The sequence below is a fragment of the Petaurus breviceps genome, unplaced genomic scaffold (genome assembly GCF_028583685.1).
Source record: "Petaurus breviceps papuanus isolate PSGF00001 unplaced genomic scaffold, PetGlider_PUasm1.0 216, whole genome shotgun sequence".
In the NCBI taxonomy this organism is placed as follows: domain Eukaryota; kingdom Metazoa; phylum Chordata; class Mammalia; order Diprotodontia; family Petauridae; genus Petaurus; species Petaurus breviceps.
The window spans coordinates 525,684-541,957 of NW_027185867.1; the positions used below are offsets into that span (position 1 = coordinate 525,684).

General features: G+C 36.2%; 1 protein-coding gene across 2 annotated transcripts in view; it reads left to right on the plus strand.

Annotated features, from left to right (window-relative positions):
- Positions 1-16,274, plus strand: part of GXYLT1 (glucoside xylosyltransferase 1) — an 86,363-nt gene that overhangs the window by 49,203 nt on the left and 20,886 nt on the right. For both annotated transcript variants that reach the window (XM_069094218.1, XM_069094219.1), the window contains 2 exons: positions 686-811; positions 4,237-4,488. In XM_069094218.1, the coding sequence (XP_068950319.1) occupies positions 686-811; positions 4,237-4,488 (378 nt within the window). The remainder of the gene's footprint in view (positions 1-685; positions 812-4,236; positions 4,489-16,274) is intronic.

Genomic DNA, 16,274 nt, shown 5'->3' on the forward strand with positions numbered 1-16,274 from the left:
CATGAAATCTTTTCTGATATCTCCGCCTGCCAGTTCCACTTATGTTACAAATACTTATGTTTTTATATGTTGTCTCTACCTGCCCTCCCAATAGAATGTAAACTCCTTGAGGGCAAGGATAGTTTCAGTTTTGTCTTTGTATCCCTCACACCTAGCATAGTGCCATGTGCATACTGGTGCTTAATAAATGTTTGCTAATTGTGTATAGAGTAGTTTGTCTTAGGTATATTTTACTGTATTCTTATTCTTCAAAAATTGGTAATTTTCTTTTTTACTACTTGTAAATGGATATTGAGTATAAACTTATTGCATATCAAAAATCACATACTAACAAAACATTTGCTTACATTCTTCATTAATGTTTTATGGATAGTGTAACATTAAGAAATTGAATAAAAACAAGCAGTAGAGAATTATAGTTTAATTTCTACAAAATAAAATAACATAAATGATAAATTTTTTTTAAAAAAATTACCTCTCTAGCTCCTTGAAAAGTATAGATAGATTCATTTGAGGTGGTTTGATATTGAACTGCTTTACTTTTGTCTTTATGTTTCTAGTGCCTAGCATAGTGTCTTGTATAAACTTGGTGCTTGATAAATGCTTGTTGATTCATTGATCTGATTTAAAAAAAAAACAGTTCTAAACTTTTTTTTCCCCTTTGGTGCTGTTGTTTTTATCTTAGCTCAACGACTGGCAGCTTCTACAGACATTTAATTATGCTATCTATCCAATAACTTTTCCAACTGAGAATGCAGCAGAATGGAAAAAACTCTTTAAACCATGTGCTTCACAAAGATTGTTCTTACCAGTAAGTTCTTAAAAGAAACAATGCTAAAAAACTGTTCATAAGCAATTTTTTTGATCTAAGTATATTTTTCATTGTTATTTCAGTATTGGAAATTAGGTGCATGTGAGTAGACAGCAGTATAATTAACAACTAGAGAATTGTATAGGAGAAACTCACTTGGCCTCAGTTTACTCATCTGCAAAATGACGGAGTTGAACTTGTAAAGATCTCTTCTAGCTACAAATTTGCGATTCTGTGATTTTAAGCAGAATCAAGGATATCATTGCAGTGATGTTAAAGGAGATAGGGTTTTGTTTAGGGAAAGCAGTGGACCCTGGTTAGTCATGCATGCCTGTAATCCTTACTCTTGGGGAAACTGCGGCTGGTGGATCTCTTGCACTCAGCAGTTCTGATCTTCTGGAGGCTGTCAGTCAGGTGACCTTACTATGTTTAACATTAATATGGCGAGTCCCCAAGAGCAGGGTTGGTGGGGAGGGAACCAAGTTGCCTAAGGTGGCATCTGACCTAGGTCAAAAATAAGCAATGTCAAAGGTCTTGTGTAGATTAGAGTGGAACCTGTCCTTTGAGAAGCTCCTGTACTTCCAACCTGAATGAGATAAGGAAACCTAATCTTTGAAAAGAGAAGAAAAAAATAGAAAGCAAAGGATAGCATATGTGCTTCATTTAATACCATGTGCTTCATTTATACCATGTAAAAAGAGACATACAGGAAGGCATTCAGCAAATTGACTCTGGATTAGAGTTGACTATGACTAGGCATTGATGGTTTGCCATATGCACCAAATACTAAAGTAGCAAAAATTTAAGAAAATCTGTACCTCAGAAAAGCATATGATTATGCCAACCATAGGTCTTAGGATCAAGAAAAGAAAGTGCTTTTTAAAAGAGGCCTTTGTCAGACCATGTAAACTGATATTGATGTAGAAAATAGGGTTACCACACAGAGTGTGTGTGTATGTGTGTTTGTGTCTATAAAATGAGAAATTCCATTTCTTTCTGATTTCATAATTGAAAGTATTAACATAATAAACATGTGAGGATCAAAGTCTATTCCATTGACAAAATATGACTAACAAGTTGGCCTACCTAGTCTTGATCTTTCTCATCCCTTTTCAGACTTCTTCCCATGCCCTCCCTTGCTCTTCCCATTCATCAAGAGGAATATAAATTAAGAGTTTGGAAGTAGTAAAAGGCTTCCTCAAAGTTTTGAGAAGTGTTTTGTTGCAAAGTGATTGGCATAAATTCACTTAATTTTATACTAGAATTTTTTTTTACAACTTCTATTCTTTGTATTGCTTTAAAATTGGCTTAAATTAATTATTTTCTGTCACATCTGTTCCCCTCTCCCACCCTCAAAAATTTATTTATTTATTCATTCATTCATTTATTGTTTTTTGAAGGTGGAAGGCAGGACAATTGGAGTTAAGTGACTTGCCCAAGGTCACACAGCTAATTTTGTATTAAATATCTGAGGCCGTATTTGAACTCAGGTCCTCCTGACTCCAGAGCCAGCGATCTATTCACTGGGCCACCTAGCTGCCCCACCCTTTCTCACTTTTTAATAGTTCAAGTGGTTCTTGTATAAAATTCTTCTACTGATGTCATCTATTTTATGTCCTAGAGATAACTTATATCAAGAACATCATTCCTTAAAACTTGTTGGGTTTGTCTTTTATATTCATTTTAACTCTGGCCTTATATAACCAGATAGGTGTAAAATAATCTGTACTTTACTGATTGACAGTCCTTGCCTAAAGATCCTTTAGTTCTCAGATAATGAGATGAAAAGTACTAATCTTTGGGAAAAACATTCTATCAAAGGGACTCCAGAAATGCCGACATGATTGTATTAATTTCTGGTTGCTCTCTCTTCAGCCTTAACCTTTATGCTCTTTGTTTCCAGTTGACTGAGTAGGTAACAGTCTTTAAACAAATACTTAGCAGCATATCACAGTTTAAAAATAGATATTTTCAGGGTAGCTAGGTGGCTCAGTGAATAGAGCACAGGCACTGGAGTTAGGAGGACCTGTGTTCAAATCCAGCCTCAGACATTTGACATACTTACTAGCTGTGTGACCTTTCACCTTTCCCTCTCCCCCCCAAAATGGAATTTTTTAAATAAAAAATCAAAATGAAAATTAGGATTATGAACAGCTCAGTAAACCCCCAACTGCTTCTGCATCTTTTTAAAGTTTTGTTAAGGGAATTTCCTCACAAATTGTATATGAAGTATTAGTACAAGTATTCTCATTTTACAGTTGAAGAAATGGTTATTTTTTAAAGTCTAGAATGTGATGATAAATCAGCCTTTGATCTTTATTTTCTAAATTGAATAATTTATTTTAGTAAATTTAGTAATTTAATAAATTAGTAGTTTAGTTTTTCTTTCTCATTCTTTAGATTATTAGCAACTAATACATAGCAGTTATAGATTACATGATTGAATGATGAATGAATGAAAGAAAAAGCATTTATTAAGCTGAAATAATTTTTCTGCATGGCAAACATTGTGCTTACCTCTGGGGACAGAAATAGAAAAAGCAGAATATAGTCTGCTTTCAAGGACATACCTCATACTCTTGGTTGGGGAAGATGGTACACAAGAGAAAGTTTAACTGAAGAATGAATAGCAAAGTTCAGAATTCCCAAGGGTGTTTAGGTAGCACAGATGATGAGGCCCAAAGGTCCTGTTAAATGACTGTCTGGACAGTAAATGGTAAAGTTTAATGGTCCTTAATATCACCAGAAGGGATAGAGTTAGTGGCTTCCATCTCATCGAACCCCTATGAGCAGTGAAACTTCCTGGATGGGTCCTGCTCACCCCAGACCAGGGGGAGAGGGTAACAGAAAAGCAAAGGGGGAAGATGCCCTGTTTTGGGTGGGTATTTATATAACCCAGTCATTCCAAATGAGTTATAGAGTCTTCATCTGAAAAACAGGTATGAGAAGACCTGAGTTCAGATTCAATCTCAGTTACTTACTACCAGTATAACCTTGGAGAAGTTACTTTAACCTCCTTGGACCTCAGTTTCCATATTTGTAAAGTGAGGGAGTTAGATTAACTGGCCTCTTCTGAGGTCCTTTCCAGCTCTGGGTCAGTGATACTGCTTACATTTTTTTTTTTTTACTGTTATCAACCTTCCCACAAATTTGGAACACTGATGTAGACAATTGTTAAAAATACTTGTTTTTGTTGAGAATTACTACATTTAAAATAAAAAGGTTATAATAATATTACATATGTAGTAGGTGGTTAGGGTAGAAAAAAATCAGATTTTGAAAAAATTAAACTTGTGAAAGACAAATTTTCATTTTTTTAAAGCTAATATAAATATATAATTGAAATATATATATGATGAAAGAGTGTATTTTTTCCCCAGGCAAAGGGGAGTTGTAATTAATTTTTTGAATATCTTTCTTTACAGTTAATCCTGAAAGAAGTTGACTCACTACTATATGTTGACACTGATATTCTTTTTTTACGCCCCGTTGATGATATTTGGTCATTGCTAAAGAAATTTAACTCCACACAAATTGCTGCCATGGCACCAGAACATGAAGAACCTCGGATTGGTTGGTATAATCGCTTTGCCAGACATCCATACTATGGAAAAACTGGAATAAATTCTGGAGTTATGTTAATGAATATGACTCGAATGAGAAGGAAATATTTCAAGGTAAATTAGTGATGTGAGTAGTTTTTGGAAATGTCACATTTCTGTTTCTTAAACTTTTGTTTCTAAGGTTTGGGTTTCTTTTTCTTTTAAAATCTTAAGTGAAAAAACTGATTTAGGGAATGCTTTTAGTGGAGTAAAATCCTATTTGTTCAGGATGGCTAGAGGTATTCTGATTAATATTTAATTACCACATATATGAAATGTTGTTGATGAGCCATTTTTAGTTATATCTGACTCTTTGTGGACCCATTTGGGGTTTTCTTGACAGAGATCCTGGAGTGGTTTGCCATTTCCTTCTCCAGCTTATTTTATAGATGAGGAAACTGAAGCAAATGGGGTTAAGTGACTTTCCCAGGGTCACACAGCTAGTAAGTGTCTGAAGCCAGATTTGAACTCAGGAAGATGAGTCTTACAGATTCCAGCCTGGAACTCTTATCTGCTCTGCCACCTAGCTGCCCTATATAGGCTGTTCATTTAGGCAATTTTCAGAACATTAGAATTTTTAAAAATAGGTAACAATAATGAGATCAGTCATCTGGGAGAGGTGATAGTGATGAAGGTGTTCTGTGAAGGCTTGTCACAACACTGTTCTAAATTGTGTTTAAGGGCTAGTTTATTCTATAAACTTTTACTGATTTAGTACTCCCACTTTCTTATAGAGTGAGCAAATTCCAACTTATTGTCACCTAATTGATGTCGTTCATACCTTTATTGTACTGTTTCTCTCTGCATCATCAATAATCTCAGTCACACACACATGCTCGCATCCTTGACATCTTTTTCTTCCTTTCACTTCCCAGCACTGACTCAAATCTCATTTTCTTCTGTTCTGATCTTTATCTCTGTCATCTAGTGGCAGGATAATCTCAAGATACTCTCATTTTCCTTGGTTCATTTAGTACTGTGCTATGGTTCTTTTACATTTTAACCACTTTTGTTATCTTTGACAACTTCAGTTTTCATTCTGATGACCCTACCATTTATACCCTGGCTTCATTTTTTCAACTCCCTTTACCTCTATCTTATAGGAATAGAGATAAATCTAAATCTAATGCTCTTTCCCCCCTTCTTCCCTGTTCCCCCCCATCCCCAATCAAGCTATCTTCATCCTAGCTATCCAGGGTGGTCATCTTTTGGATCTCAATATCATGCCAAAACTACTTCATCTTCAAAATTATGAACTCTCAATTTTCCCTCATTGCTCACAATGTCCTTTCCTGTCCTATTCCACCTTAATTGAATTTCAGAGCTGCTTGCTTTTTAACCTTATCATAACCTCTGACCCCTCTCTGTTCTACCAGTCCATTATCCCTGTTCTAACTTTACTTCCCTGTTAATTTTTGTTAATTATATATTTTTTCATTGAGCAAAACTCTTCTTTCTCTCACTTTCACCTCAGCTCCCCATATCCACTCAATTAGAATGAAAGAAAAATAAAGCCCTCGTTAGAAACATGTTTAGTACAAAACATATGCAAATATATGCAAAAATACATAAAAAATATATATCCCATTCTGTACTCTTGAATCTTTTCTCTGTCGGGAAATAGATAGCATGTTCTATCATCAGGTTTCTGAAATCATAGTTGGGCATTACAATGGTCGATCCTAAGTTTTTCAAAGCTGTTTATCTTTACCATATTGCTGTTGTTGTATACATTGTTTTCCTTGTTCTGTTGACTTCACTCTGCATTAATTCATCTATGTCTTTCCAAATTTCTCTTGTTGTAATTCGGGTGGTGGTGGTAAAGGGAGGTGTGTTGTGCTATATTGAGTGTTGCGCTGTTCCTGTATCTTAGGGGCAACTTAAACTGGGGACTCCAAACTTTCAGACCTCTCAAAGTCTGATATAGGGTAAAATTTGATTGCCATTCCCTGGTCTGAGATTACAAGTCCTTGACCTGGGTTTGGATCTGAGCAACAATAAGTAGATTCGGCCATTATCAGCCAGCTCAGAAGCTCTTCTGGTTTGAGCGACAGAATTGCAGGTTTCTCTTTGGCCTGGGATTTCTACCCTGGTTATTCCTCTATAGGCGCCAATCTAGGCTGGAAGATGAAACTGAGACCCTGTTCTGCTTCTGGGATTTGAGCCATGCTGCTCCTGCTACTTGATTCTGAACCTGCTCCACTCTTGGTCCACCCCCTATGGCCAGAGGCCACTGGGCAGGGAATTTGGAGGAGAGTGCAGGTCCTCTCCTTAGTTCCCCTGAATCTGTGACCCAGAACTGTATAGCAGGCAAAAAAGCTGCCCTTTGACACCTGTCCCCATGCAGTGCCTCAGTATGGGTTTTGGGGTGCCCTTGTATAAGTCTGGGACCTCCGCTTGCCCTGGTATACAGCCTCTCCCTGTACTAGAATGCTTCCTACATAGCAGTCCTGGCTAGAGCCCAGTGTCTTCAGAATGGTCTCCCTGTTCTCACCTGGACTTGAAAATGACTCATGGTGACCTTTTCTTGGATTTTCCCATATTTTCCAAATTCCATCCTACCTTCCCTCCCCTCCCCTTCCCTAAGAAAGTAAGCAATCTGCTATCACTTATACATGTGCAACCATGTAGAACATTTCCATATTAGTCATTTTGTGGAAGAAAATTTGAGCCAAAAAAGTTCATAAAAGGAAGGAAAGTGAAAAATAGTATGCTCCAGTCTGTATTCAGATGCCATCAGTTCTTTCTCTGAGGGTAGATAGCATTTTTCATCATGATTCTTTTGATATTTTCTTGGATCATTGTATTGCTGAGAATAGCTGTCATTCACAGTTGTTCATTGTACAGTATTGCTGTTATGTGCAGTTATCTCTTGGCTCTGCTTCTTTTACTCTTCATCAGTTCATGTAACTCTTTTCAGGTTTCTCTGAAATCATCCTGCTTGTTATTTCTTATAGCAAAATAATATTCCATGACACACATATACCACAACTTGTTCAGCCATTTTCTAATTGATGGACATTCCCTCAGTTTCTAATTCTTCAACACCACAAAAAAGACTGCTATAAATATTTTTTTACAAATAGGTCTTTTTCCCTTTCTTTTTTTAGTCATCTCTTTGGGATACAGATCTTGTTGTGGTATTGCTGGATCAAAGGGTATGCACAATTTTATAGCCCTTTGGGCATAGTTCCAAATTGTTCTACAGAATGGTTGGATCATTTCACAACTCCCCCAACAGTGCATTAATGTCCCCGTTTTCCAATATCTCCTCCAGCATTTGTCATTTTCATTTTCTGTCATGTTAGCCAATCTGAAAAGTATGAGGTGGTACCTCAGAGTTGTTTTAATTCGCATTTCTCTAATCAATAAAGAATTAGATCATTTTTTTCTTTTTAGAAATTTATTTACTCATTTTTGGTTTTCAACATTCACTTCCATCTGCTGATGGAATAGATTTTGAATTTGAATGGTTGATAGATTTTGAATTTTTTCCCACTCTCTCCCCTCCCCTCTCCCCAAGACAGCATGCTATCTGATATAGGCTCTGCATATACATTCATATTAAACATATTTTCACAGTAGTCATGTTGTAAAGAAGTATTAGAACCATTGGGAGGAACCATAAGAAAGAAGAAACAAAAAGAAAAAGAGGAAATAGCATGCTTCGATCTATATTCAGACTTCATAGTTATTTCTCTGAATGTGGACAGCATTTTCCATCATGAGTCCTCTGGAGTTGTTTTAGTTGACTGAGAAGAGTCAAGTCTAGGAAAGTTAGTCATCCCACGATGTGGCTGTTAACTGTGTACAATGTTCTCTTGTTTCTGCTCACTTCACTCAGCATCAGTTCATATAAGTCTTTCCTGGTTATTCTGAAGTCGGCCTGCTCATCATTGCTTATAGCACAATAGTATTCCATTACATTCATACACTACAACTTGTTCAGCCATTCCGCAATTGATGGACAAACCCTCAATTTCCAGTTCTTGGCCACAACAAAAAGAACTGCTATAAATTATTTTTGTACATGTGGGTCCTTTTCCCATTTTTATGATCTCTTTGGGATACAAACATAGTAGTGGTATAGCTGGGTCAAAGGGTATGCACAGTTTTATAATCCTTTGGGCATAGTTCCCAGTTGCTCTCCACAATGGTTAGATCAGTTCACCCTTCCACCAACAGTGCATTCAGATTTTCCCACGTTGTCTCCACCATTTATCATTTTCCTGTTTTGTCATGTTAGCCAATCTGATAGGTGTGATATTGTACCTCAGAGTTGTTTTGATTTGCATTTCTCTAATCAGTAGTGATTTAGAACATTTTTTCATATGACTCTAGATAGCTTTAATTTTTTTCTCTGAAAACAACCTTTTCATATCCTTTGGCAATTTATCAAATGGGGAAATGACTTGTATTCTTATAAATTTGACTCAGTTCTCTACGTATTTTAGAAATGAGGACTTTTATTAGAGACACTGGTTGTAAAAATTGTTTCCCAGTTTTCTGCTTCCCTTCTAATTTTGGTTACATTGACTTTGTACAAAAACTTTTCAATTTAATGTTAATAAAAATATCCATTTTGCATTTCATATTGTTCTTTATCTCATTTGGTCATAAATTCTTCTGTTCTCCATAAATCTGACAGGTAAAACTATTCCTTGCTCCCCTAATTTGCTTATGGTATCAACCTTTTTATCTAAATCATATACCCATTTTGACTTTATCTTGTGTTAGAAACTCAAACTCAAATGATACCAATAATCTGGGTATCATAAGAAGTTTATTAAGGATGGGGAGGCTAGGTGGCACAGTGAATAGAGCACCGGCCCTGGAGTCAGGAGGAACTGGGTTCAGATCTGGCCTCAGACACTTAACACAAAACATAGCCATTTGACCTTGGGCAAGTCACTTAACCCCAACTGCCCTCCAAAGAGCAAAAAAAAAAAGCTTATTAAGGAGAAATCCTAGAGGAATTGAACACCCCTGGCCAGAAGTGGACTCTACCATTCTTTAGGAAGGAGGAGTGCCAGATACAAAAGCAAAGCAATTTTTGTGCCATTAGTTTGGTGCAGACACTCCCTTCAGAGGATGGATTGGTTCCTTCTCTTTTGGGTATGCCTGTCCCATTATCATACATATTTATACATTATTTCTAATGAGGCTCTAATTTTAGACTGGGTGGTTCGCATAATATACATAATACAAGAGGTACTGACCCCTTACCAGCTTAGCACAGATCTGTCCTTATCTTGGCCTGAGAGTCCCAAGGCCGCTGTCTGCTTTCTGCTTAGTTGGATCCATCTGCTGTCTGCCACCTTCTTTTATCTTACTTTAGTAATGCCTTAGCAATGCTATGGAAGCAACCTCCCTGCTGTTTCTCAGTTTATTATCAATACTTTTTTACTTCAGTAATTTTTAACAGTTCTGTGGAAGCTTAACCCTTTGCTACCTCTCACATTTGGTATAGAGTGTAGGATGTTGGTCTATGCCTAGTTTCTGCCATACTGTTTTCCAGTTTTCCCAGCAGTTTTTGCTAAATAGTGAGTTCTTATCTCAGAAGCTCAGAGTCTGGATTTATCATATAGTAGATTACTATAGTCATTGACTATTGTATCTTCCTGTTCAACCGATCCACCACTTTATTTCTTAGGCAGTACTAAGTAGTTTTGATGATTGCTGCTTTATAATACAATTTAAGATCTGGTGGCTAGGCTGCCCTCCCTTGCATTTCTTTTTATTAATTCCCTTGATATTCTGGACCTTTTGTTCTTCCAGATGAGTTTTATTATTGCTTTTTTCTAGCTCTATAAAATAATTTTTTAGTAGTTTTATTGGAATGGCACTGAATAAGTAATTTAATTTTAGGTAAAATTGTCATTTAAAAAAATTTTTATTTTTATTTTTTGCTTTTTGGAGAGCAGTTGGGGTTAAGTGATTTGCCCAGGGTCACATGGGTAGTTTTTGTGTGTGTGTGTGTGTGTTAGGTGTCTGAGGCCTGATTTGAACTTGGGTCCTCCTGACTCCAGGGCTGGCACTGTATTCACTGTGCCACCTAGCTGCCCCTTAGAATTGTCATTTTTATTGTATTAGTTTGCCCTACCCATGAGCAACTGATATTTTCCCACTTGTTTAGATCTGACTTTATTTGTTTAAAAAGTGTTTTGTAATTGTATCCATATAGTTCCTGGATTTGTTTTGGCAGGTAGAATCCCAAATATTTTATAATGGCTGCAGTAACTTTAAATGGAATTTCTCTATCTCTTGCTTGTTGGGCTTTAATTATATATAGAAATACTGATGATTTATGTAAGTTTATTTTATATCCTGAAACTTTGCTAAATTTGTTTATTATTTAAAGTAGTTTTTTACTTGATTGTCTAGGATTCTGTAAGTATACTATCCTGTCATCTGCAAAGAGTGATAGCTTAGTTTCTTCTTTGCCTATTCTAATTCCTTCAATTTCTTTTTATTCTCTTATTGCTAAATCTCCTACTTTTTTTTCTTTTTTTGGGGGGGGTGAAGGGCAGGGCAATTGGGGTTAAGTGACTTGCCCAAGGTCACATGGCTAGTTAAGTGTTAAGTGTCTGAGGCCAGATTTGAATTCAGGTCCCCCTGACTCCAGGGCCGGTGCTCGATTCACTGCACCACCTAGCCACCCCCACCCCCCCATTGCTAAATCTAACTTTTCTAGTACAGTATTGAATATCAGTGGCGATAATGGACGTCCTTGTTTCATCCCTGATCTTACTGGAAATGCTTCTAGCTTATCCCCATTACATATAATGCTGATGGTTTTAGGTAGATGCTACTTATCATTTTAAGGAAGACTCCATTTATCCTATGCTCTCTAGTGTTTTTCATAGGAATGGGTATTGTACTTTGTCAAATGCTTTTTCTGCATCTATTGAGATAATTGTATGATTTTTGTTGACTTTGTTATTGATATGGTAAATTATACTGATAGTTTTCCTAATACTAAACCAGCCCTGCATTTTGGGTGTAAATCCTTCCTCATCATGGTGTATTATCCATAAAATAAGTTGCTGTAATCTCTTTGCTTATATTTCATTTAAAATGTTTGCAACTAGGGGCAGCTAGGTTGTGCAGTGAATAGAGCACCAGCCCTGGAGTCAGGAGGACCTCCATTCAAATCTGGCCTCAGAAACTTAATATTTACTAGCTGTGTGACCTTGGGCAAGTCACTTAACCCCAACTGCCCTGCCCTACCCCCTTCAAAAAGACCAAAAAAAATGTTTGCAACTATATTCATTAGGGAAATTGGTCTGTAATTTTCTTTCTCTGTTTTAACTCTTCCCAGTTTAAATATCAGCACAGTATATTTGTATCATAAAAAGAATTTGGTAGGACTCCTTCTTTGCCTATTTTCCCAAATAGTTTATATAATATTGGAATTAATTGTTCTCTAAATATTTGATATTATTCATTTGTGACTCCATCTGGCCCTGGAGATTTTTTCTTAGGGAATTCATTGATGACATATTCAGGATCTTTTTCTGAAATAGGGTTGTTTAAGTAGTTTGTTTCCTCTTCTATTAATCTGGGCATTTTATATTTTTGTAAATAGTCATCGATTTCACTAAGATTGTCAGATTTATTGGCATACAGTTGGGCAAAAATAGATCTTTATTATTGTTTTAATTACCTCTTCAATATAGGTAAATTCACCATTTTCATTTTTTGTATTGGCAATTTTTTTTTCTTTTTGAAGCGGGGAAGGTAGGGCAATTGGGGTTAAGTGACTTATCCAAGGTCACAGGGCTAGTTTTTGTGATAAGTGTCTGGGGTCAGATTTGAACCCAGGTCCTCCTGATTCCAGGGCTGGTTGCTCTCTATTCAATGCACTACCTAGCCACCCCTCTTCTTTTTTTAAATCAATTTAACCAAAGTTTATCTAATTTATTATTGGAGTTTTTTTTCCTGTAAAACCAGCTCTGCATTTTATTTATTAGTTCAATAGTTTTCTTAATTTCAGTTTTATTAATCTGTCCTTTGAGTTTCAGAATTAAAAATTTGGTATTTAATTAGGGATTTTTAATTTGTTCTTTTTCTCACTTTTTTAGTTGCATGCCCAATTCTTGAATCTCCTTTTTCTCTATTTTATTCATGTAAGCATTTGGAGATATAAAACTCCCCCTAAGAACTGCTTTCACTCCATCCCATAAGTTTTGGAATATTGTCTCATTATTGTCTTTCTTTTGGATGAAGTTATTGATTGTTTCTGTGATTTGTTGTTTGACCCTCTCATTCTTTAGGATTAGATTATTTAGTTTCCAATTAATTTTTAGTCTTATCTTTCTATGGCCCTTTATTATATGTAATTTTATTGCATCATGACCTGAAAAGGATACATTTAACATTTATGCATGTTGCATTGTATTGTTAGGTTTTTGTGCCCTAGTACATGGTCAGTTTTTATGTAGGTGTCATGTACCACTGAGAAAAAGGTATATTCCTTTCTATCCCCATTCAGTTTTCTCCAGAGGTCTACTTTTCTAAAATTATATTCAACTCCTTAACTTCTTTCTTGTTTATTTTATGGTTAGATTTATCTAATGTTGAGAGGGGGAGGTTAAGGTCCCCCACTAGTGTAATTTTGTTGTTTATTTCTTCCTGCAACTCCCTTAAACTTCTCCTCTAAGAATTTGGATGTTATGCCAATATATGTTTAGTATATGTATATATAGTATATGTTTTTAACATATGTACATATATGTTTAGTAATGGTATTGCTTCATTGTCTATGATACCTTTTAGCAGAATGTAGCTTCCTCCCTTATTTGTTTCAGTTAGATCTCTTTGCTTTTGCTTTGTCTGAGATCAGGATGACTACCCTGCTTTTTTCACTTCAGCTGAAACATATTCTTCTCCAGCCTTTTACCTTTACTCTGTGGGTGTTCCTCTGCTTCATAGGTGTTTTTTGAAAAAAACTACATGTTGTATGTATACTTTTTAGTCCACTCTGCTAACTGCTTCCATTTTATGGGAGTATTCATTTCATTCACATTGTTAGTTATTTCTCTATCTTTCTCTCCATCCTATTTCACCCCCGCCCATTTTTATGTTTTTCTCTCTCCTTTCTCCCTTCCCCTCCTCACTAGAGTTTTCCTTTTGACAACTACCTGTCCCTCATACTGCCCTCCCTTCTATCCACCCCTCCCTTTTCTTTCCTTTTTCCCCTACTATTTCCTATAAAGTAAATTAAATTTCTGTACTTGAGTATGTTATTCCCTATTTGAACCAAATCTGATGAGAGTAAGGTTCAAACAATGCTCATCTTATCCTTCTTCCCCTCTACTTTAATAGATCTTTGTGCCTCTTCATGTGATATAATTTATCCTTTTCTGCCTCCTCCTTTCCCCTTCAAGTACAATTTCTTTTCACCACATAGATTTTTTTTATTACATTAATTTATTTAATTTTAATTTTCAACATGCACTTCCATAAGCTTTTTAGTTTTAAATTTTCTCCCCTTCCCTCCTCCCTAAGATAGCATGCCATGTGATAAAGGTTCTACATATACATACTTATTAAACATATTTTCACATTAGTCATGTTGTAAAGAAAAATTAGAATGAATGGGAGAAACCACAAGACAGAAACAGAACAAAAAAAAGAAAGAGAGCAAATAGTATGCTTCAATCTACATTCAGATTCCATAGTTCTTTCTATGAATGTGAATAGCATTTTCCATAATGAATCTTTTGGAGTTGTCTTAGATCCTTGCATTACTAAGAAGAGCTGAGTCTATCAAAGTTAGTCATTGCACAGTGTGGCTCTTACTGTGTACTGTGTTCTCTTGTATCTGCTCATTTCACTCAACATCAGTTGATAATAAGCCTTTTCTGGTTATTCTGAAGTCTGCCTGCTTATCATTTCTTATAGCACAATAGTATTCCATTACATTCATATACCACAACTTGTTCATCCATTCCCCAGCTGATGGACATCCCCTCATTTTCCAGTTTTTGGCCACCATTAAAAGCTGCTATAAATATTTTCATACATGTCACCAGATTTTTTTTATCATCAACTTATTTTTTATTGTCAACCTAAAACCCATGCCCTCTGTCTATGTATACCCCTTCTCAATGTCATTTTCCCTTGTAGAGATGTAAACAGTTTGCCCTTATTTAACAACATGTTTTTTATTTTCTTTCCTGTTTACCTTTTTATGTGTCCGTTGAGTTTGAAGATCACATTTTCTGTTCATAACTGGTCTTTTCATCAAGAAGTTTTGAAAGTACCCTATTTCATTTAATGTCCATATCCTCCCCTGAAAAAATATTCTTAATTTTGCTGGGTAGTTGATCCTTGGTTGTAATCCAAGCTTCTTTGCCTTATGGAATATTGTATTCCATTCCCTATGGTCTTTCAATGTAGAAGCTGCAAAGTAGGTCCTTCATGATCCTGACTGTGGTTCCATGATAACCCGAATTGTTTCTTTCTGACTGCTTGTAGTATTTTCTCTTTGATGTGATAATTTTGGAATTTAGCTACAATATTCCTTGGTGTTTTCAATTTGGAATCTATTTCAGGAGGTGATTGTGGATTCTTTCATGGGCTATTTTACTCTCTGGTTCTAGGACCTCAGGGCAGTTTTCCTTGATTTCTTGAAAATGCTGTCCAGGCTCTTTTTTGTTTTTTTCATCCTGGCTTTCAGGTAGACCAAGAATTTTATAATTATCTCTCCTGGATTTGTTTTCCAGGTCAGTTGTTTTTCCAATGAGATATTTTATGTTTTCTTCTATTTTTTCATTCTTTTTTATTTCTTTTGACTGATGTCTCATAGAGTCAATAGCTTTTGCATGCCAAATTCTAATTTTTAATGAATGTTTTTCTTCAGTTAGATTTTGTATCTCCTTTTCTTTTTGACCCATTTTACTTTTTAAGGAGTTCTCTTCAGTACGGTTTTTTGTTTTGTTTTTAAAGCAATTGGGGTTAAGTAACTTGCTCAAGGTTACATGGCCAGTTATTTTGTGTGGGTGTTAAGTGTATAAGCCCAGAACCAATCCCAGGTCTCCTGACTCTGGGGCTGGTGATCTTACTCACTGCACTACCTGGCCGCCCCTTCCATAAGGTTTTGTGCCTCCTTTTCCATTTGACCAATTCTACTTTCACAGAGTCGCACAGTTAATTTTGTCCTTCTTTTTCCAAGCTATTAACTCTCTTGCATACCTCTCATTTCTTTTCCCAGTTTTTCTTCTTCCTCTCTTATTTGACTTTTCAAAACCTTCTTGCACTCTTCCAAGAAGGCTTTTTGGTGGGGCGGCTAGGTGGCGCAGTGAATACTGGCCCTGGAGTCAGGAGGACCTGAGTTCAATCTGGCCTCAGACTGTAACACTTATTAACAATGTGATGTTAGGCAAATCGCTTAATCCCATTTGCCCTGCCTTCCCCTCTCCAAAAAAGTTCCCCCCCCAAAAAAAGAAGGTTTTTTGGCCTTGAGACCAGTTCATATTCCCCTTTGAAGTTTCATATATGAAATGTTTTCCTCTTCTGACTTGTTTTGATCTTCCCTTTCCCCATAGTAAGAAACTGTGGTCATTGGTCTGTTTCTGCTTAATCTGTGGTCATTGTCTGTTTCTGCTTAATCTGTGGTCATTTTCTGTTTCTGCTTTTTGCTCAGGTTCTTTGCCTATTTCCTAGCTTTGAAAGTTGAGTTTTCCTATTGGAGCACAGGGTACACTGACCCAGACTTCTTGTTCTGGGGGCCAGGGACCTGTTCACTGACTTTTGTGTGCTGGTGCAAAAGTTTTTGTTAGCTAAAGGTTGTAGAGGTTGGCACCTTACTTGTTTCTGAACTGGGGTCAGCAACACTGAATCTCTCAGGGTTGGGG